At 34.2% G+C, this 23,261-nt stretch overlaps 1 protein-coding gene across 1 annotated transcript; it reads left to right on the top strand.

Annotated features, from left to right (window-relative positions):
* Positions 1-348: 348 nt before the first annotated feature.
* Positions 349-2,035, top strand: LOC131652676 (actin-97). The gene is made up of 5 exons (XM_058922615.1): positions 349-372; positions 500-578; positions 672-1,065; positions 1,152-1,765; positions 1,843-2,035. The coding sequence occupies exons 2-5, from the start codon at positions 519-521 to the stop codon at positions 1,906-1,908; spliced, it is 1,134 nt and encodes a 377-aa protein (XP_058778598.1). The 5' UTR covers positions 349-372; positions 500-518; the 3' UTR covers positions 1,909-2,035.
* The last annotated feature ends 21,226 nt before the right edge of the window (positions 2,036-23,261 follow it).

Here is a 23,261-nt window from a genome sequence, read left to right as displayed (position 1 = left end):
TATACAATATCAAATAAATTTAAATTTACCCGTGCGGAAGCACGGGTATCTTACTAGTATACTTGTAGTAATTAGGGGAAAATAAAAGTAAGAACGGAATTGATGATTTAGTTTTGTGTGGTGGATTATTTTTTAATCTGAAATTAACCTTAAAGATAATTTACATGCGTATTTTACTCCATGAATGAAATTAGAAATAGAAATGACTGGTGTGTAGAGAAAGAATGAATGAATGAGTGATAGATAGATAGTCCGTAAATTTCTCATCTCTCTCCTCTCTCCAACGGTCCCAATTGGGTGCAATGCTTGTTATATTCCTTTCATTTGAATTAGTTATCTTCATTTCCACGACATTCCCCCAACCCAACCTAGGTACACATGCATCTATCTTCATATCAATTTCTGCAATGCCATTGCCATTCTATTTAGATTTATTGTAATGCCATGGCACCGTTATTAATAGTTTATAGATCGTAACGTTTTTTTTTTGTTTATCCAGCTGATCATATTAGAAGAAGATGGCAGACGCTGAGGATATTCAACCTCTTGTTTGTGACAATGGAACAGGAATGGTCAAGGTACATTATAGATCATGTTTTCTTCTATAGTTTCCATTCTTCTTATGTTAGATGATATACATTAATTGAAATTGCAATGTACTCCTTTTTCAGGCAGGATTTGCTGGAGATGATGCCCCACGCGCTGTGTTTCCTAGCATTGTAGGTCGTCCTCGTCATACCGGTGTTATGGTTGGCATGGGCCAAAAAGATGCCTATGTTGGTGATGAGGCACAGTCTAAACGTGGTATCCTCACTCTCAAGTACCCAATTGAGCATGGTATTGTTAGCAATTGGGATGATATGGAAAAGATTTGGCATCATACCTTCTATAACGAGCTTCGTGTTGCACCCGAAGAACATCCAGTTCTCTTAACAGAAGCTCCTCTTAATCCTAAGGCTAATCGTGAGAAGATGACACAGATTATGTTTGAGACTTTTAACGCTCCGGCTATGTATGTGGCCATTCAGGCTGTTCTTTCACTCTATGCCAGTGGTCGAACAACTGGTAAGCATGAGTAGTATTCATGATCTTCTCCTAATGATTTTTTTCAATATGAATGATGATTTATTTTGATTATTTTGTGTGTGTAGGTATTGTGTTGGATTCTGGTGATGGTGTCAGCCACACAGTCCCTATTTATGAGGGTTACGCCCTCCCACACGCCATCCTTCGTCTTGATTTGGCTGGCCGCGACCTCACTGATTTCTTGATGAAAATTCTGACTGAGCGTGGGTATTCTTTTACCACATCAGCAGAGCGTGAAATTGTGAGGGATATGAAGGAAAAGCTGGCTTACATTGCTCTTGACTATGAGCAAGAGCTAGAGACATCCAAGACCAGCTCTGCAGTGGAGAAGAGCTATGAGTTGCCTGATGGGCAGGTCATCACTATTGGTGCTGAGCGTTTCAGGTGTCCAGAGGTTTTGTACCAACCATCCATGGTGGGAATGGAAGCTGCAGGAATTCATGAGACCACATACAATTCCATAATGAAGTGTGATGTTGACATCAGGAAAGACCTGTACGGTAACATTGTCCTTTCAGGAGGTACAACCATGTTCCCTGGCATTGCTGATAGAATGAGCAAGGAAATTTCTGCACTGGCACCAAGTAGCATGAAGATCAAGGTGGTTGCACCACCTGAGAGAAAGTACAGTGTCTGGATTGGTGGTTCTATCTTGGCATCCCTCAGCACTTTCCAACAGGTCTGTTATGTTATCTACTTTTCTGAACTATACAATTGCTAATGATAACATTAAATTTTCTTTTCCTTTGTGTGCAGATGTGGATTGCAAAGGCTGAGTATGATGAGTCTGGACCATCAATTGTGCATAGGAAGTGTTTCTAAATTGTTTCAACAATAGGGTTATTAAAGAAAAAGACTACTCTTTTGGCAACCCTTTCATTCTACTAGCTTTTATTATTTGTTCATGTCATTTTTCTTCATTATTATCATTATTATATGTATTTTGATATTTTGATAAGTTTATTGACATTCATTAGGAGTCTAATTTAGCTGAGACTATCAAATGAACTATGTATGTATGTTGGTTCTTCATGTACAAGTTACAATATCAATCTTTTTAAAGTTTGAATTTCATATTCCTAAATTTCTTTTGCAAAGACAAATAGATTATGTAACTGAGTGCAATGTTTTATAATTTGATCGGTGATCGATTCATCCATAACACCGAATTACTTGATTAGTGGTGAGTCATTAGTTGATCCGTCCGATCGATTATTGACGAGTCATTAGTTGATCTGTCCAAGTGTCAACCCGATGACCAATATATATATATATATGAAATATTAAATAAATTCATGACATTGAAATTTAATATAAAATATATATTATAGTAAATTTATTTTTATTTTATAAGTCTTAAAAAATAAGTTATAACAATTTTTTTATTATTATTATAACAATTCATTTTCTAAACAATAAAGGTTAATGTTAATAACATATCACTGTGTAGATAAAAGAAGATTTCTTAGACAATATAATATATATTTTTGTTTATATTTTTAATTGTTAAATAGTATAAGTTATATGTTATACTTCAAATCTGTCCATTGCAATTCAGTTTTGCAGTGCTCAATTCTCAACCTCTCATTATCAACTTGATTTCTAAAATTTCTCTAAATAACAAGGTGTCAGACACTATTATAGCAATGTGTGTGAGAAGTGTAACGTGTAATGAGCAAAATAAAGTGTTGTGAACATGATAAGGTTCGATTCACACCAAAAAGTTTAATGTGTGGGGACAAAGAACATTAGTAATCAAAATAAATGACATTCAACAATAACAAAAAGACAGTGAATTTTGCAGAATAAGATAAAATAAGGCGAAAAACTCGAAAGGTTTGTTTATCCAGTTCGATCAAATGATCTACATATGAAGAAAAGAGAAGCTCTCCAATTCAATATACTCCAAAAGTTGTTATTAAGATATTACAATGAGTTACAAGAAAATAGTCTTCTAAGTTCCTAAGAACAAACTCTATTTTTTATCCAATTGTTTCTCAATCTCTCCAACCCCCAAATCACTCAAACTCAAGGAGTTTAGAAGTATTTTTCAATTCCTTAAATAACTTCAAAGGTTTCCTAAAAATCCTTATTTTTCTAAATTTTCTCTTGGAATTCCCTAAACCCTAACTTCTCCTTTTTGCTTTATAACTCTAAAATTGTCACATTGAAATAATAAAAGAGATACATATTTATATTAGCTAAAAACAAGTAAACGAAGCTCAAAACACAACCCATTAGCACATGAATTCATGGACCGAACCGAAAAGTCCAAAAGTACACAAATCGAGAAATATGCCTGATTTTTTAAAAATCTTGAAAACTGTACACACTAATTTCGTGTTGCCCTGCAGACCCACCGAACCGCCACTGTACAGACTCTCCGGACCGACGCCGGTCTCCACCCACCATAAAACCGCCACACACTCCAGCCAACCATCGTCGGCGCCGTCCACTGCCACGGACTGCCCGAATTGGACATTGTTGATGCTCTTTGACTTTCTGATTTTTGCCAATCTCGAAACATGTTTTCTTTATCTTCCTCCACAAAGATTTTAAGGCATACTTCAACATTCACCACCTTGACTTTAAACTGTGATGTCAATTTAACCATCAACCTCATTGATGCTCTCTACCATGTTGAAACTCTAATTAATAACCTTGATCAAATTCAAGGAACTCTTGAATCTTGATTTCTCCACTTGCATCTACTTGTTTCCAATTATCCTTTGTTGCCTAGGTAATCTAACAAGTTCGCAAGTATGATTCTTCAACGATTGTTGACTCCACCTGCTTTCAAACACATCTTTGAAGGTCCCTTATTTTGTGTTTTACAACCTTTCAACCACATTCAAATCATAACACCCAAGGTTATCATAATCATCCCTTTGATATGTTACAATTCTCATTCTTATCTTATCAGGAGTCAGATGATAATCAGAGATCTCTGTAATCGTTTATGCACTACTACTAGTATTCATATTAGGAAACCCTACCTCAAACTGAGTTTTCTCCATTATAGTTTATAAAAGATTTATCCTTTGGTTTTTACTATTCTTCCTCTGAAGAAACTCTCTACCAACCAAGTAAGCTGCTTAAACATCAGTCTTACCCCCAAAAACTCAATAACAATTCGTCGGTCATAAGCATTTTTATCCCTTGAATTCTACAAAATTCATTATACACTTTTGAAACAGCCTCAAGGCATTCATAACGCCTTGACCTCAAATCTTATAGCTATATCTTGTCATGAAATCCTCCACTAGTTAATGATGAATGAATAACAATATTTGAATATTCTAAAATATATAGATCACATATTTTATACCCTTTAGGAATAATCACTTGAAATCTTCAACACCCCATGTTCAACTCTAGTGCAATAGCCTAGATCATCAACCATGCTTATGGATAATAAATTTCACTTAAATTCTGGAACATACCCGACGCTGTGAAGAAGAAACTCACGATCATCAAATATTTTAAGTCGGACTGTACCAATATCATGAACCTTGTAAGCCTTATTATCACCAAGGGGAACTACTCCACCTTTCTTCAGCTTCAAAGTCTAAAAATATTCTATTCTTGGACACATGTGATAAGAGCAACCTGAGTCTATGACCCAACTATCTCCATTTCCAAACTCGATACGACTAGTGCATCAACATCCTTTTTTAAGGCAAACATAACTTGAATAAAATCATCATTGACCTTTATCTCAGGATAATTCTTCTTGAAGTGACCATTTTTTAGACAATTAAAATAGTTTACCTTTGACTTGTCAAACCTCTTTGATTTGGACGTTCTTTACGCTCAGTTCCTCCTTTTGACACACTCAAACCTTCACCACTGTCATCAATCTTCAAATCTTTCGACTTTGAAAATTCTTTGGATTTCACAGTCGTCTAGAATTTATCCAAAGTAATAGTACCTTCTTTACGATAAAGAAGGGCATCCTTAAAGTTCTCAAATGATCTGGTAATGAGCTCAACTAAAGAAGAGTCTTGTCTTCATCATCAATATTTACTTCAATATTCTCAAGATCATCAATAATCTTGTGAAATTATCGAAATTGCTCAACTATGGATTTGTTCTCCACCATTCTAAATTAATAGACTTATTGTTTTAGACACAACCTGTGAGCCAAAGACTTGATCACATACAATGATTCAAGTTTTGCCCATATCAAAACCGCAGTCTGTTCCCTAGTGAATTCCCTTAGAAATTTATCACCGAGGCACAAGATTATGTCATTTCAATTTTTATCCACCATCTCAGTCTTCTTTGTTTTTGTTAGACGTGCAGGCCTCGATGTGTTACCTTTCAAAGCTTAAATACATTTCTCTTGAGTTAAAATCACTTGCATCATCACTTTCCACAATCCAAAATTGTTGTCTCTAGAAAATTTTGCTATGTCCCAATTAGACATGGTGCTCACTTTTAAGCAATACCTCTTTTCCCCACGGTGGATGCCACTTGTTGTAAAAATGATAAGATTCAATTCACACCAAGACATTTGATGTGTGGGGAGAAAGAACAATATCAACCAAAATAAATGGCCTTAAGCAATAACAACCAATAAGACAATGAATTTTGCAGAATAAGATAAAATAAGGCGAGAAACACGAAAGCTTTGTTTACCCAGTTTGATCAAATGATATATGTCTGGGAGAGAGCAACTCTCCAAATCACTATACTCCAAAAGTTGTTATAAGAGATTGCAATAAGTTACAAGAAAATAGTCTTCCAAGTTCTCAAGAACAAACTCTATTTTCTACCCATGTGTTTCTCAATCTCTCCAACTCTCAATCTTTCCAATTCCCTTATATAACTCCAAATATTTTCCAAAAACCATTGCCTTTGTAACTTTACCCTTAGAATTCCCTAAACCCTTATTTATCCCTTTTGCTCTAAAACCCTAAAATTGTCACAATCAAATAATTGAAGAGATACATATTTATATTAGCTAAAACCCTTTAAAAAAGCCCAAAACACAACCCATTAGCACATGGATCCATGGACCGAACTAAAAAAGTTCAAAAGCACGCAGACTGAGAAAACTGCCAGATTTACAAAAAAAATCTTACTTGTACGGACCTATTTCACACCTCCGTATGGACCCGCCGAGCCACCTTACAGACTCATCGAACCGTTATCAGCCAAAAAACCGCCCGCAGTCCAGCCAACCACCGCCGACGCCATCTACTATCGTGGACCACCCGAATTGGACATTCTTGATGCTCTCCAGCTTCCTGACTTTTTGCAATCTCGAAAAATATTTTCTTTCTCTTCATCAACAAAGGTTTTAAGGCTTACTCAAACATAAAGGCAGTAAATTAAATAACATTGGAATTGTTACCCAGTTTGGTGTAAAATGACTTACGTTTGGATGACGCTACACCAATGAGAGAAAAATCACTTATAATATTCAGAAGTACAAATTGGTCTGATTTGAACTCTCCAAGCTTAATACCTCTTTTCCTCATGCTACCAATGAATTTCTATTCAGTAATACCTCTGAATATGAGATCTCACTCACTTTCACTGAAACTTTATCATAATTTTTGGATAGTTACAAGTGTTTATTGATAAGAGCCAAATTTTAGTTATTTGTGTATATAGTTTTACGACACTTATCATCTCTTTTTCCTTAACTTGTGCGTGAATGTGCATGTTTTCGTTATATTTATACATATTACATATTCTTTTTGTTTTCGATTCATTTATGTACCATTTGATAGTTTTCTATTCAGTTTTTAGGTATTGATGTGTATTTGGAGCATGAGCAATAAAGTGTCGAAGACACCGCTTCAAACGCGCGATTATGAGTGATTCATCGGTGGATAAGGCTCAATATAAGGATGATTAAAATCATCAATTTGGTTTCCATTTATACATTTTTAGATAGAGCATGGAATAAGCTTTCCAATGCTTCGAACCGGGCACAAATTAGAGTTACGGTTCTCGAGTTATGACTAAAACAAGATTTTATTTTTCTATTGAGCGAGCTAAGCGGGCTTGACCGTGCTAAGCGCGGTCTGGGCGGTTTGGGAAGTCATTAAATAGGGAAAATCACATTTTTTTTGGCTATGATTTGGGTATTTTTTGCTCCCACTCCATCACCAAACATTTTTTAGTTAGATTAGCTTAGAAAACAACATTGGAGCTTGCATATGGATGATCCGGAGTGGATTGCTCATCAATCGGCATTGACAAACCGGGAGATTTGTGGTTCATTTCTCTTCTAATTTTGTTGGGATTGTATGTATATTTACTTTGAACTCATGTTTATTTGTCGTCCATGAAGTTATATTTAATCTACTTTACAAATCTTTGTTGATTGTTGTCTTATTTGCTATGTGCTAGGGATTTGGGTTGTTGTAGAGATAAACTTCTTGAATCCTTATTTAGGATGATTATCTGTTAGTTTCTGAACTCTAGAGATATATTTAGAGCTAAAAATATATATGGGTGTCGAACCTTAATGCTTTCGTGTTGATTGTGTCGGTTGAGAGATCGTCGATACGATTGATATGGATGTCTGTTGTGTTGTTGAGGTTGGCTGAGAGATCGTTGCCAAGATGATATAGTAGTTCTCTCTACTTTGGGTTGAAAATGGCTTAGGGTGTGAGTGATGTTGGGTGACATTGACGAGTATTGTAGGTTGAGTATAACTGATCGATGAGTTTAAGTCTGTGATAAGTAGAATGTATGAAATGCTTGATAAGTCTTATCTTTCCAAATAATGAATTATTTTTGTGTTAATATTTACTTTTCCATTTTCATATTTCAATTCATTCAAACCCAAGCTCGAAATCGTAGAAACCGTTATACAACTTCAACATTTAAGTAAACATGTGATGACTTCTCGACAAGTGTACCGATAGTTTTGAAGTAATAATTAAAAAGATTGTCTCCACGAAGATTGTAATTTAACAAAAGTATTATGTGCGAATAAAAGTAGTTAAATAAGGGATTTTCGTTCGAAAAAATGTTTCTAAAACAAGAAATTAGAATAATGAAATTCAAGGAAGCGATTAAGTATTTATTATTGAATCCCCTTATTTTTACCTATTGATAAACCGTGTATCTATTGAGTTTCAATTAAATTTTTATCTCACCGTGAATTAACAAAACCACTACACTCAATTCTTTGGTGTGTAGCTCACTAACTTATACGATAATCCCCTAATTCCTTAGACCAATTCAAAATTAAATTAGGAGTTCTAAGTGCGTTAATTCATAAGCAACAACTTCTAATTACCTATTCTTAGTTAGTTACAAAGTTGAATAAATTGCCTAGATCAGATAAATAGATTAACAAACAATAATCCCGAATTATCTAGAATGATCTGTACGCCCGTAAGCGACAAAAAGCACTAAACATAAGAATAATTTAAATGAAATAATAGCATTAAAAGTAGTCAACAAATATCAAAAATACATATGATCCAACAAGATAAAAATAAGGTTAATCTAAAAAAGACTTAATCTAGAGAAACTTAACTACTCATTAATAAATGACAAATACTGTGAGTTGTGAAGTATTCATCCTCAAAATCTATGGAAGAATTTCTCTCCAATGACTCCAATGTGCTCCAAATTTTCCCCTTAGATGTCCATAGCCATCACTTTCTCTCTAAAATTCAGAACCCCTAAAAAAGTAGCCAAACATCCCTTTAAACAGCAAAAAGTGTGTCAGCAAAAAACTGACTCATCGCACCGCGACAAGTCAGTATTTCACCATAATGCAAGCTTCATCGCTATGTGATAGGATGTATCACGGGCTCGAGAATTCCATAAGAAAATCCTTCATTTTCTTCACAAATTTCACAAAGTCTTTGTTTCTTCCTTGCCTTGGCTTTTTACTCAATTCTTCACACTTTTACATGGCTTTTGATCGTTATTCTTCTGAATTTCCTCATAAAAATCACGTAATCAGGAATGTCATCAACACGCCTAGGTTGATTGGGCAAGGTCTGGGTCTTCGCAATGGAGAATGCATCCTTAAATAAAAATAAGGAACCAACCTAATCTTCCCAAAGGGGCAATAAACTGATCTTTTATCATATTGGTTGAAAATATTTAATTGATTAAATTTTGATCATATCAAAATTCATCAAATTTAATCTTGCTAAAAATGATCTTTAGAAAATATTTCTTATTCCAAAAAGTGCATAAAAGGTTAAAACTTGATTAGATAAATAAGGAAATAAATCCTTAAAAAGCGAGAGAATTAATAAATTAAACTTGCGCGCGAAGCTAATCTGGGTGAGACGGGATGTCTCTCGGAACGAGGGACATTACGGTTAACATGTTGCTTTCTTACTTGATCACAGAGAGACACGATGTCTCACATCTTATCTTGCTTCACATGTTGTCTATATAATGATGTCAATCATGTGTAATAACAAACTCCCCCTTTCACCAATTTTTAGGGAAATACAACATACAAGATGTAATGCGCAATTTTACATACATTTTGCATGTCATGTCATGACGCCAAACATGTTAACTAAGATCGCAACTTCTTCATAAGCGTGACAATTTGACAGTAAACAGAAGATCTTAAAACACCATATAAAAGCAACACATTTTGTATATCATTTTGCATATGTCATCATCCCCACTAATTGCCTCAAAATGGACAAAGGGCATTTAAGGAATGTCCAACCAAATGGCACATGTACCAGAAAACCAACAAAAGGAACCAACCTAATGATAGGCAAAAGGAACCATTATCCGACCCGTATAGGGCAATCACAACAGCATAATCAAAAGAGCCACACAGGGGTAGAGGATAGAATGTGGAATCATTCCGAACACTTTGAGATTCATGATTCTAATGAGGTCATCATCCTTCCCAACATATTGTCCACTATCTAGAGAGGTGGAATATTCAAACACTTTGGGATTCATGATTCTAATGAGGTCATCAACCTTAATTTTCATTGTTGTCGAGGTGACAATTAGGTATTGAAGAGTTCCAGAGACCTGCATAAGCTCATTCAACACATGTCCTTTATAGCTCCTAACATGGGAGGTACCTCAAGTATATTGACATCTCTTAACAAATTAGCAATACTAAAGTCTGAAAAGTTGGGGAAAACTATGTCCGAGATATATAGATTGACAGTTTCCTCTTCTAAAAAGAATCCTCGTCGGCAAGTTCACTTTCTTTATAAACATAGGAGCCATTCTCCAAGAGGAAGTGCTTCCATTTACTCCCCACCCCGACTTGACCACCCGGACAGTTACTTGAGCCTTAGGGTGAAGGGGGTGATAAAAAAGAACCGGTCCCTAAAAGAGGGGGGGTTCAAGGAAAGCTTCTAAAATCCGTACCATCGGCACCAAAATAACCAAACCTCGTCCCTTTGGATGAGCCTGAGTGCTTCGATCGCAGCAAAACAGATGAAATAATAAAACGGTAGAGGGGTTTCCCTTGAGATACTCACACCAATGGTGATAAGATTTTGTAAGAACAAGAATGATTTTGCATCTGGCCTTAGGTTTTGATGATAACTTTACATGTTATATCAAAGAAAAATTGTATACACTAACAATTTTCTTTCTAGTGTATGGCATTTTCTTTCAGGTTCTGACTTTGGTAAGAAGGCGTGTGACGTCATCAGGTTCTGAACTTAACATTCTTGAAGAATACTAGTGTTGTGTTACAATGAAAGTCAAGATTTTGGAATGCTATTGATGCAACGGTTCCAAGGAATGTTAGTACAAGAGCTTCTGATCATGAATTATTAAGGAAGCTTAGGAGGACTTCTAAAGCTTTACTTCTATGCCCCATGTTCTGAAGATGCTGACGATGAGGTTCTGTTGAACAAGTTCTAAAGATCTGAAGATATCTCTTCTGAATACCAAGTGCTGAAGACTCTGAAGATAAGGTTCTGCTGAACAAGCTCTGAAGACTCAAAGACTTAAGGACTGGAGATTCTAGTTAGGATATTTTACAACATGCTTCAATCAACATATAATCTGAAGCCTCTGAAGACTTAGAAGATCAAGGACGGCTTGCATGTGATGGTGAGCTTAAGAGTACTAACGTAAATTGTGACCTCTACTCTTATAGGGTGGCGTAAGGACAGTCCAACCTGTACTTATTATGTACCTTTCCCACCATGACCGTTGGGGAATTTACAAATATACTTTGAATTTCCTATTCTACCCTCCAACGGATCTATCCTTCTCTATAAAGGAAGCCATTGGAAGAATTTGAAATCAACTAATCAGTTCTAAAAAACTACTCCAAGGCGCTGCACAAACTATGTTAGAGAAATCTTTGTATAGTTTTGTAATTTTAGCAAGGAGCTTTTGTTCCTATCTTGATTATCAACACTTTTATGTTGTTTTACTTAAATATTGTGTAATTTACTTATTAGAAGCATATTGTAATACACACTTGTAATCAACTTGGTTGATTATTTCCCTGGGGGACTAGGAACTAGTCAGAAGACCTGAGAAGACTGTGGTTCCGGTCATAGTGGTTTCACGATAAGGATCAGCTGAACTTGTTGGAGTTGACAGAAAGGTTGATCATAAGCTTATTGTGTTTGTTTCCTTGAGAAGACTAAGTGATAGTCATAAGTCTCAAGAAGGCAATGGTTGCGGTCGATGTGCTTGTCTATAATCAGTTTGGTTATAGTGGATTAAGTCCTTATTGAGAATGCAAAATCACTTTGGTGGGTGGATTGCAGTAACTTTATTTATAGTGAACCAGGATAAAAGTAATTATGTTCATATATTTTTATTCACTTGTTAACCTTGTGTTTTGTGTTGCGAAAAGATTATATTTGGTGCAACCCAATTCAAACCTCCATTTCTTGTGTTTCTCGCACCTTCATCTTTAACGTATGCCCAACTGGTAGGAATAAAACTGAGATGGAGCTACTGTCAAATAGTTGAGAACATCCATTTTGAAAGTGGTAAAGGGAAAACAGAATCCCATACACCAAAAGAGATACTTATATAGAGAAATAGTATAGTTACCATACTTGTTACAAATCTTGTCTATTGCTAGGAATAGCCCCCAAAGTGACAGTTCGCCAACGTCAGAGAAGGCCCCATCTAAGTCCCCTCTTTGGTAAAAAATGAGATGGTTGAAAAAAAGAGAGAACTTTCCCACGGAAAGATGGGTTCACCCTATTCTTTTTTACGATTTTCTGAGGTTTCTTCGCTATTGTACAATCATTAAGTCAAGAAAAAGAAAAGACGCTTTAGAGGAGAAGAAGAGACAAACAGTTCAAAAACAAGATGGAATAAAAACCTAAAATAAAGATGACTCTAGCTCTTCCCTCATTTATGAGATGGCCTTATTTAGCGAAAGGTGTCTTATCAGTCACTTCCCTTGCACGTAATACTTTAGTGCTTCAGTTCCTAAGAAAGATCATAATCAGTCCTCTAAAATACATTCAAAATTACAAAGTGGTCGAAGCAAAGAAAATGAAACTAGTTACCGATGTGTGAGAATCCTTCAAACCCTCGCACTTATTACTTAAATGTAAGGGATTGGGGGAAATTGTTCTGGGTCGGCCATACCCTTAACACTTTGGCATTCCCAGAGATCCGACCACCACACGCAAAAAATATCTTCAAAGTAATGTGATCCAGGCAGGTTCCTTTTCTAGTCCGCGACACCTGTAAGTGTAACATCTCATATCCAATCCAAGTACACAGTGAAGATTCTGGAACATTTTCTTGACCATCAAAAATCCAATAATCTAGAAGCAGGACATCCATCCCTCCAACGCATCCAACGGTAACACGTATCTCACGCTGATTAGTTATCAAGTTAGTTATTCAATTTGTCTATATATGTGGATGGAGCCATTTCAGTAACAAGTTTAAAACACAATTTGAATACTCTCTCATCATTCACATACTGAATTGAGCGTTGGGGTGCTAACTTTGCATATACACCACTTGCTCTGTCGCGTCGGAAGCTCTCCTCCACCATAGCTTCTGTGACCGCATCTATTTTTGGTTTTAGTATAAAATCGAACCTAAAATATATAATAAAAAAAACAAAATTTATCTGTTTCTTCCATTCTTTAATGGTTATAACACATGTTTATGAACTATAAGTCAAATTTAATGCTACTGGCTATAGTATGAAAGTACATATGAATGAACATTTTTTCGCCAGTATTCTTTCTCATGAACAACTTTAATATGTCCACCTACAAATAACGTTAGAACAACATGTTAACTAAAGAAGGGTTATTCTACTGATCAGTGTGATCATTTTAGATTTCATCATCTTTTTTTAGCATGTCGACTATTTGAATTTCAATGCATTAGTTTTACACTTAAAGTCATCATGCCCAACAACAAAGAGTGCATGTTATACTAATCATTCACATATTTCTCCTCCAATAATATGCAACTTTCCATACCAAAGGGGATTGTCTCAGTGTATGAATCAATATTTTAAAATTTTCATTGATATTGAAGGGATGGTTGTTGTGGTTTTCGTTTTGTTTCCGTGCTATTTCTAGGATAATTAGTTGATCTAGTGAATCACATTCCAACATTTCCTCGACCTTACAAGATAACTATCATGGTTATCTTCAGGTGTATGGGTTGGAGAGACAATTCAATCAAGTTATAGACACATTAAGAGTGTGTTTGGTAGGAGTGAAGTTGAGAAGAGAGAACTTAAAGAGAGAGAAGTTGGAGAGAGTGGTCATATTTCTCTTGCTTGGTATGAAGAGAAATTGGAAAGAGAGATCCAAAAGATGTGGGACCTACATCTTTTTTATAACATGAGAAGAAAGAGGAAAGAAATGAGATTTCTTATTTTTGCCCATGCTATTTCAACCATTTGTAAAATACTAGTTTATGTAATTGCAAATTCATAACATTTTTAAATTACCGATCAATTTTTATTAGTTTGTTTTTTAATAGGAAAACATTTTTCAATTGATTTAGGATTATTTAAAATTTATTTTTTTATATGATGGTTGGATAAATTTTAATTCTTGTTATTAATTTTAATAAATGTTGAAGATATATTTTATCTTGAGAAATAAATCCAATAGTTTAATTTGTTATTAAAAAATATTTTTTAAATTTTTAATTATATATTAATATAAATAATATGATTGTATATTAATATTTTTTTAAAAAATTATATTTATAAACAAAAAGTAATATTTAACTTAAGGATATTTTTGTCTTTTAAAAAGTTAAACTTACTTCTCTCTCTTCTATTTCTCTTCTCTTTCTTTTATGCCAAACAATACCTCAAATCTCCTCTATTTCTCATCTATTTCTCTCTTCTCATTCTCTCTCTCACTTATTTCTCTCTTTACAACTTCTCTCCTAAACCAAACACACCCTAAGTCTGGCGGGAATGCCCAACACTTGAAAAAACACCAAAAAATTATTTATTCAATTTGATTAAATTGGTATACACTGGCGGGAGAGCAACTCTCACTTCAAAATTGTTACATGAGATTACAATATGAGCTACAAGAAAATAGTTTTCAAAATTTTCAATAACAAACCCTATTTTCTTTACAAATATTTTTCAATCTCTCAAACTCACAATATATGAATCACACAAATGTAAAATGTTTAAAGTATTTCTCAAACCTTTTGATAATCCCAAAGATTGTCAAACTCCAAGAATAAAATTCTAAAAATTTCTGTTCTTGTTTCTCATTGGGATTTCTATGCACCTTATACAACTCGTACTAATTAACTACAAATAACCATATTTATAAATGTTGAAACTTTAAAAAAATATAGGAGACGTCGATTCACGACCATCTTCATCATTAAACGGATTCGAGACTTGAACTAGCTCAAATTTGACTTTTTTTTGCACGAAAATCTGTAGGTGACTGAAAAATTTTAAAAAAAATATAGGAGACGTCCATTCAATAGACGCCTCCTCTTTAATTTTTTTTTAACATAATTATATTACAATTATGGAAAAATATTAGTTATGTTAATATTAAAACTTAAAAACTTAGTTATTTTAAAGAAAATTTTACAAAGAGATGATATTTATAAGATGAGGGATGTTATATTTATCCAAAAAATCAATCATCTTACAGGTACACCGTATAAATACAGCATGTGCATGGGTTCGTATGTGTAAAAAAAAGAAAAAATAATTGTTAAATGTTTTAAGAAAACAAATTTCGTATAGAAATACATATAACTCGCGTAATGTAAAAATATTATTTCTCTTATGAGATAAATAACAAAAAGGATGATATATAGATCAATTTTTAAAGTAGATGATGAATATTTTTCAACATCTAGTTGGTAACTGCCCTGCTCTTTATCATCATTGTTTCTGGCACGCGGCCTCTTTATTATTATGCAATTATTATTCGAGACTTTATATCAAATATAGAAATAAAAGATATTGAAATTTTGCCTACTGTCAAAATAAATCAATAAATATAATGGTGGGTTCATACTCATATTCTTGTAAGATTGTCATTCAAAATGCACTAATAGTAAAGGTTAAATTTTGGGGATGTGTGCTGTGGACTATACTATACGTTATTTCATTGATAAAGTGTATAAAGAAATAGTAATCCATAGACAATCTATATAAAGCCACAAATTAGGGATATTAAATTATTTACAAATCTTTTGGCAACAACAATAATGCATATAAAGAGATACTAGTAGTAATATAAAAATAAAAATAAAAATAATTCAGGCGAACGTTACGTGAGGCCAAGAAGCTTTCGTTTTGAACTAATCTGTCAAAAATGCATGGTTGATCGGAATGTTAAAAAAGTATTACAATTTAATAAGGAATTAGGTGTTTTTTAAGACACAAATTAATAAAACTAGAAGTGGCTTCAATCAAAGGAGAGAATGACTTGTATATTATTATTGAAAATGAAAAATTAGCTTTTAGAGAATTTTTTTTAATGTATTCTTAAGGGTTCTTAGAGCCGTTTAGCGAAAACTCTAAAATATTTTTAGAATTCGGATATGTATATCTGAACTCACCACATTACATATATTTAAAGGGTTTTTGGATATGTATCTTTAAATAAATTTTTTTAAATCAGAATGATTTCGCATATGCATCTCCGAATCAACCTCATAATTTAAGTTAAGTGAATTTTCAGAAATGTATATCCGAACCTGTTTTAAGTATATATTTGGCGCGGATAGAATTCCTCATACTTCATTTTCTTTGAACTCTTTCTATTCCATTCATTAAATCTATGAATCCTTCATTTTGAGCAAGTTACTAAAGCAAAGTTTTTCCGATAGTAAGTGTTACCAAAGCAAGTGTTTCTTCTACTCATTGCCTGAGTGTTTTTTAATTAATGTTATTTTTCTCACAATTATGGCTGACAACCCTAGATTGAGACTTGGCAGGCCAAGCCAGACAGTATCCGATTTTATTTTCTATCATTTATTTTCTTTCGTTTACTTTTCCTCGTCACAACAACCATAAAAATCTTTCCGACTTAGAATAATAAAACATTGTCAAACTTTCTTTAAAATCTATCGTCTTTGTGGATACGATAATTGTAAAACTTACTTTTGCTACTTGCGAACACCACATAGTTGTGAAAGTGTTGGGGTTACTGGAGTTGCCCCATATAATATAGATACAATGAATATTTTGGAAGCTAAGCACTCGTATATTGCATAAGTAAGAAGCAAGTGTTTCTTCTACTCATTTCAACAAGTTTTCAAAAGCTCGGATTTTGAGTAATTTTCTTCGAATCATTTGTTGTACATGCATGTATGTAATATGTAGTTTATTATCATTTAAAATCATTAGATAGAAGTTTAATTTGGAAAATATGGATGTTTGGGTCATTATTTAAAGTTTATTGGGGACATTTAGGACAAGAACACGCACATGTTCGTCCATGGCTGTTCGCAGGGGTGTTCGGATATACATATATGAAATCTCCTGTGAGGAATTTTCGGGTATGACAATCCAAAATGTTTCCTGAGTGTTTTTTCTCATATTTGTTTCATTGTTTCATTGCCTGAGTGTTTTTTAATTAATGTTATTTTTTTCACGATTATGGCTGACAACCCTAGATTGAGACTTGGCAGGCCAAGCCAGACAGTATCTACTCAGCGTGAGAGAGCTGAGCAGTCTAGAAGGGCACAAAGAGCATCCACTTATGCTCAGAGGATTCACATGACTCATGCGTCATCTACTCGGGATCATGGGGAAAATGAACAGTAATCCGAGGAGAAACATGTTCAAGCACAGACTGCTCCTGATACACATACTGCACAACTACGTGCAGCAATGAGGCAAGCTGCCGAGAGATCTGCCCATGAGTATTCAGGCGGGCCCTATGACACCTCCCTTTTGATATACTACGACACCCATGTCGCTCCGCATGTTTGGGGAGGTGGGATATTTTTGTTTACAATTTTTCATTCAATGTTTCGCACACAAATATGTTAACGACTAACATTGATATTAACTTTTCTCACTCATTTCATTTCTCCCACTTGCGAAAAACCATATCACATACAAGAGTACATCATCTAAGATAAATCTACACCAATTCGAACTTTAATCTAGTACAGAGATTAGAGATTTCTTAAGTATGTCATTCTACTTTATTTTTATTAAATTTTCATTCATTATGTGTAACACTCGGTATTTAGCTAATTATTTAATTAAATACTTTCAAATTATTTCAAATTTAATTATTGAATTTGTGGAGTGTTGAGAATTGTTGACATGGGTTTTTATGATTAATTAGTTGATTAATTAATTGATTAAGTTGTAGAAATAGTATTAAAGAAATACTAGATTTACTATATGGACTTAATTAAGTGATGGTGGTAGTAAAAGGTGGGGTGTGAATGTTAGGCCCAATAGGTTTAATGAAATTATGTTAAGATAAGGATTAGGTTAATTAGAAGAGAAAAAGTCTTGGGGAATTGGTCATGGGAAGTTGTAGAGAAGAGAGAAAATAGGAGAGAAATTCATTCCCGTTTTTCTTGCAGCAGTCTCACTAAATCGAAGATCCCCGATTTGTTAACCGTTGGATCGTCGCCAAATTTTGTGGGTAGGTTCGCAACACCTATAGCTAACTTTTGACCGTTGGAATCTTCAAAATAAGGTCTCAGTTGTGAGATATGATCATCGCACTGTAGCTGCATATTTGGGAAAATTTTCAGCTTTTGATTCTGATTAAAAGGGGCAATGGTTGGGAGCTAAGGCTAGATGGCTTCGATCGGTAGAATTGTAGAACGGACTCCGAATACAAGGTAAGGGGTGGGGTTCTAACTCTATAACCGGACTCATGATGAATGATATGTGGGGGTTAAATTCGTAGGAAATTATTCCTGATTATTTGTTGTGATTTTGTCGTGTTGATTCGATGAAATTAGTTGTTGTTGTGGTGATAATTGTTGTTGTTTTATGCGAAGTTGAAGGATGTTTCAGTGACAATGTATACCTCTATTTATTAGTATAGCGACGATATAGGCTTATGCCTTGTGACGATGATGTTGTTTGTTGTGTGTGTTTGTTGCATTCATATACATATGCATTTTTGGCGACGGCCTGGATTGGCAAATTAGTGACGAAGGCTTATGCCTTGATGCCTCTGTTTAACTGGTAATTGGCGATGGGGGCTGAAGCCCTGGGTACCACATGCATGTGCAGTTGTAGAGTCTCGTTGTATGTGGCATGAGTGTGATTTAATTATGACGTGATGTGACTTGAGTTGTTGTTAAATTGTGATAATATGGAGTTGTAATTATAAATTGTTATACTAATGACGTGTTGTGACAGGTATTGTCTGGAAGATGAGAAATAGTTGTTATAACTATTAATATGTTGTTGTTATTGAATTTTGTTAATTATAACTGTTCAGGTTAATTGTTATTATAAATGTAGTCTGAAAGTTGTAACGTGATAATTTCGTATGATTAAATTCTAATATATTGTTTATCATGCGTTTGTTTATATTGGTAGATATCTCACTCTTTCTGAATGATGTTTCCCTACCATGGGAAATTGACAGGTACTCAAGATAGCGGTGGAAGTTTGAAATGATTTTATGAAGTCTTTAGTTGCTGTTATTCGAGTTGATGTCTTGCTCTGATACGTAGCACTCGGGGGGATAAACTATTGTTTTAGTAATTATTATGTTTGATGAATTTTTAGTGATGTTTTATTTTGATTGTGACTCAAACTTGTTTTGTGAAGATGCTATGATTAAAATAAATCATTGTGAAGTTTTGTGAATTCCGCTGCGAGATAAAATAATTATTTTGATACAGTGATTTTGAGAATTAATTTTAATTGTCCGTTTATGTTTATGTGCTATGTATCTATATGAAGGCGTGAATTACGTAAATGTTTTTGAGATGACGAATATGTGATACCTCAAATGAGCTTGTTTGAAATTTATACTCTGATTTTCTGTATAATTTATCGGGTAGATTTGGGGTGTTACATTAGTGGTATCAGAGCAGGTCGGTCCGTCCGGCCAAGTTGTCTAATGTTGTTTATTCCTCTGTACGTGACAAGTGTGTGAAACACTGTCGGTACTTGTTGCTTTCTGGTTGTTGCAAGAATTAGTTTGAGCGAAGTGGGGGAGAAGCTTTGCTTCTCGGATGTGGTTCAGTTGCAAGTTCGCAAAGAGGATTGTTGTCTGGGTGTTTCGAAAACTGAATTTTAGCGAAAGAATGTGCCTCTCGAGTTATAAAAAGTTTGGGAGTGAGGAGATGTGTTAAGAGTTGTTTGGAATATGTTTAAGTTGAAGAAAAACAGATTTTGGAGTGAAATTTTCGTAAGCAAAACGTAGGAAATTGCTGAATCTTTTGTGAAACTTCAAAAATTCATAACTTGAGTTCTGGACATCCGATTTGAGTCCCGTTTGAAGCGTTGGAAAGCTAACGAGATGAAGTTTATTTATAAGAAGATGTAATAGACTTATTTATAACAGGATGATGTTGCAAAGAGATGGAATTTGCGGTTACGCTTGTCCTTGGAACTGGACTTATTTGTTGGTGTCGCACAGGACGTCAGCGTCAAAGTTGAGTGAATTTAAGGAGTAATTAATAGGTTTGTTGAAAAGAAATTTTAATAATTAGTGTACCATTTGAGAAGTTTTGGAGATACAGTAAAGAGTGTCGCCGCATGGCGTCGATGTTCGCACTTTCGAATGGCGTTGGAATAGTTAACAAGTTAGTAACGGTTATGTTGAAGAAGTACCGGAATGGTCGACATATGTGTAGTCGATTTGAGATGTGTTAATGAGTTGTTATGATGGATGGTTGGACGTGGAAGTGAAGTTGATGATGGTTGTATCGGATAAATTTTCGAGGACGAAAATATTCTAAGTGGGGGAGAGTTGTAACACTCGGTATTTAGCTAATTATTTAATTAAATACTTTCAAATTATTTCAAATTTAATTATTGAATTTGTGGAGTGTTGAGAATTGTTGACATGGGTTTTTATGATTAATTAGTTGATTAATTAATTGATTAAGTTGTAGAAATAGTATTAAAGAAATACTAGATTTACTATATGGACTTAATTAAGTGATGGTGGTAGTAAAAGGTGGGGTGTGAATGTTAGGCCCAATAGGTTTAATGAAATTATGTTAAGATAAGGATTAGGTTAATTAGAAGAGAAAAAGTCTTGGGGAATTGGTCATGGGAAGTTGTAGAGAAGAGAGAAAATAGGAGAGAAATTCATTCCCGTTTTTCTTGCAGCAGTCTCACTAAATCGAAGATCCCCGATTTGTTAACCGTTGGATCGTCGTCAAATTTTGTGGGTAGGTTCGCAACACCTATAGCTAACTTTTGACCGTTGGAATCTTCAAAATAAGGTCTCAGTTGTGAGATATGATCATCGCACTGTAGCTGCATATTTGGGAAAATTTTCAGCTTTTGATTCTGATTAAAAGGGGCAATGGTTGGGAGCTAAGGCTAGATGGCTTCGATCGGTAGAATTGTAGAACGGACTCCGAATACAAGGTAAGGGGTGGGGTTCTAACTCTATAACCGGACTCATGATGAATGATATGTGGGGGTTAAATTCGTAGGAAATTATTCCTGATTATTTGTTGTGATTTTGTCGTGTTGATTCGATGAAATTAGTTGTTGTTGTGGTGATAATTGTTGTTGTTTTATGCGAAGTTGAAGGATGTTTCAGTGACAATGTATACCTCTATTTATTAGTATAGCGACGATATAGGCTTATGCCTTGTGACGATGATGTTGTTTGTTGTGTGTGTTTGTTGCATTCATATACATATGCATTTTTGGCGACGGCCTGGATTGGCAAATTAGTGACGAAGGCTTATGCCTTGATGCCTCTGTTTAACTGGTAATTGGCGATGGGGGCTGAAGCCCTGGGTACCACATGCATGTGCAGTTGTAGAGTCTCGTTGTATGTGGCATGAGTGTGATTTAATTATGACGTGATGTGACTTGAGTTGTTGTTAAATTGTGATAATATGGAGTTGTAATTATAAATTGTTATACTAATGACGTGTTGTGACAGGTATTGTCTGGAAGATGAGAAATAGTTGTTATAACTATTAATATGTTGTTGTTATTGAATTTTGTTAATTATAACTGTTCAGGTTAATTGTTATTATAAATGTAGTCTGAAAGTTGTAACGTGATAATTTCGTATGATTAAATTCTAATATATTGTTTATCATGCGTTTGTTTATATTGGTAGATATCTCACTCTTTCTGAATGATGTTTCCCTACCATGGGAAATTGACAGGTACTCAAGATAGCGGTGGAAGTTTGAAATGATTTTATGAAGTCTTTAGTTGCTGTTATTCGAGTTGATGTCTTGCTCTGATACGTAGCACTCGGGGGGATAAACTATTGTTTTAGTAATTATTATGTTTGATGAATTTTTAGTGATGTTTTATTTTGATTGTGACTCAAACTTGTTTTGTGAAGATGCTATGATTAAAATAAATCATTGTGAAGTTTTGTGAATTCCGCTGCGAGATAAAATAATTATTTTGATACAGTGATTTTGAGAATTAATTTTAATTGTCCGTTTATGTTTATGTGCTATGTATCTATATGAAGGCGTGAATTACGTAAATGTTTTTGAGATGACGAATATGTGATACCTCAAATGAGCTTGTTTGAAATTTATACTCTGATTTTCTGTATAATTTATCGGGTAGATTTGGGGTGTTACATTATGGACTTTGCTTTAAACTTGATGTAAATGCCCTAATTTAGGTTAAACTTAGAAAAATATTATTGCTCCATAATGATAACTTAGGATAAGGTTTAATTGATTTACTTGATAATTTGAATTAGATGCTTGGATGAACAAATTGAGAAATTTTTGCATGTTAGAGACACATAAGTATACAATGAATTAAAATGAATTTGAAAATACCCATTACATTTGTAATGTACCTATGTATCTAAAAAATTAACATATTCATAAAACTTATGCAATATTTTCTCCACTAATATGGAAATTATGTCACATTATACTAACATGTCCAAATTCCATATAAGTTGTTTGCTAAATATTTCAGATGGATTCTAAAGGAAGAGACAAATCTCTAACATTAGTTTGTTTGTTATACCATATGATAGATTATGAAATTTCAACCATGAGAAATACTACACTGAGTTGGAAACTAGGTATTTGGTTCAAGAGAAGACGGTTGAATTAGAAGATCCAGAATATTTGGATGTGATGCAAGAGATTGATGCATGGGGTTGAGATATGCAATGATGAAATATACCCCCAACAAGCATTCTTACTCTTAATACTAAAATATCTGATTTTATTTTCTATCATTTATTTTCTTTCGTTTACTTTTCCTCGTCACAACAACCACAAAAATCTTTCCGACTTAGAATAATAAAACATTGTCAAACTTTCTTAAAAATCTATCGTCTTTGTGGATACGATAATTGTAAAATTTACTTTTGTTACTAGCGAACACCACTTCACAATAGTTGTGAAAGTGTTGGGGTTACTGGAGTTACCTCATATAATATAGATACAATGAATATTTTGGAAGCTAAGCACTTGTGTATGCTACCTCCTTCCACTTTGACCACCTTATTCTTTGAAGCTACCCTTGTAGTTTAAGTTGGCAATATTCTTAACTGCATTAAATTGTTCTCCAAATAGACATCATGTGGTAGAGTTTGTTTGAAATCCCAACATGTATTAAACGC

The sequence above is a fragment of the Vicia villosa genome, linkage group LG2 (genome assembly GCF_029867415.1).
Source record: "Vicia villosa cultivar HV-30 ecotype Madison, WI linkage group LG2, Vvil1.0, whole genome shotgun sequence".
Lineage (NCBI taxonomy): Eukaryota > Viridiplantae > Streptophyta > Magnoliopsida > Fabales > Fabaceae > Vicia > Vicia villosa.
Note: the sequence above shows the minus strand (reverse complement) of the source record. Positions and strands in the feature narration are given on the sequence as shown.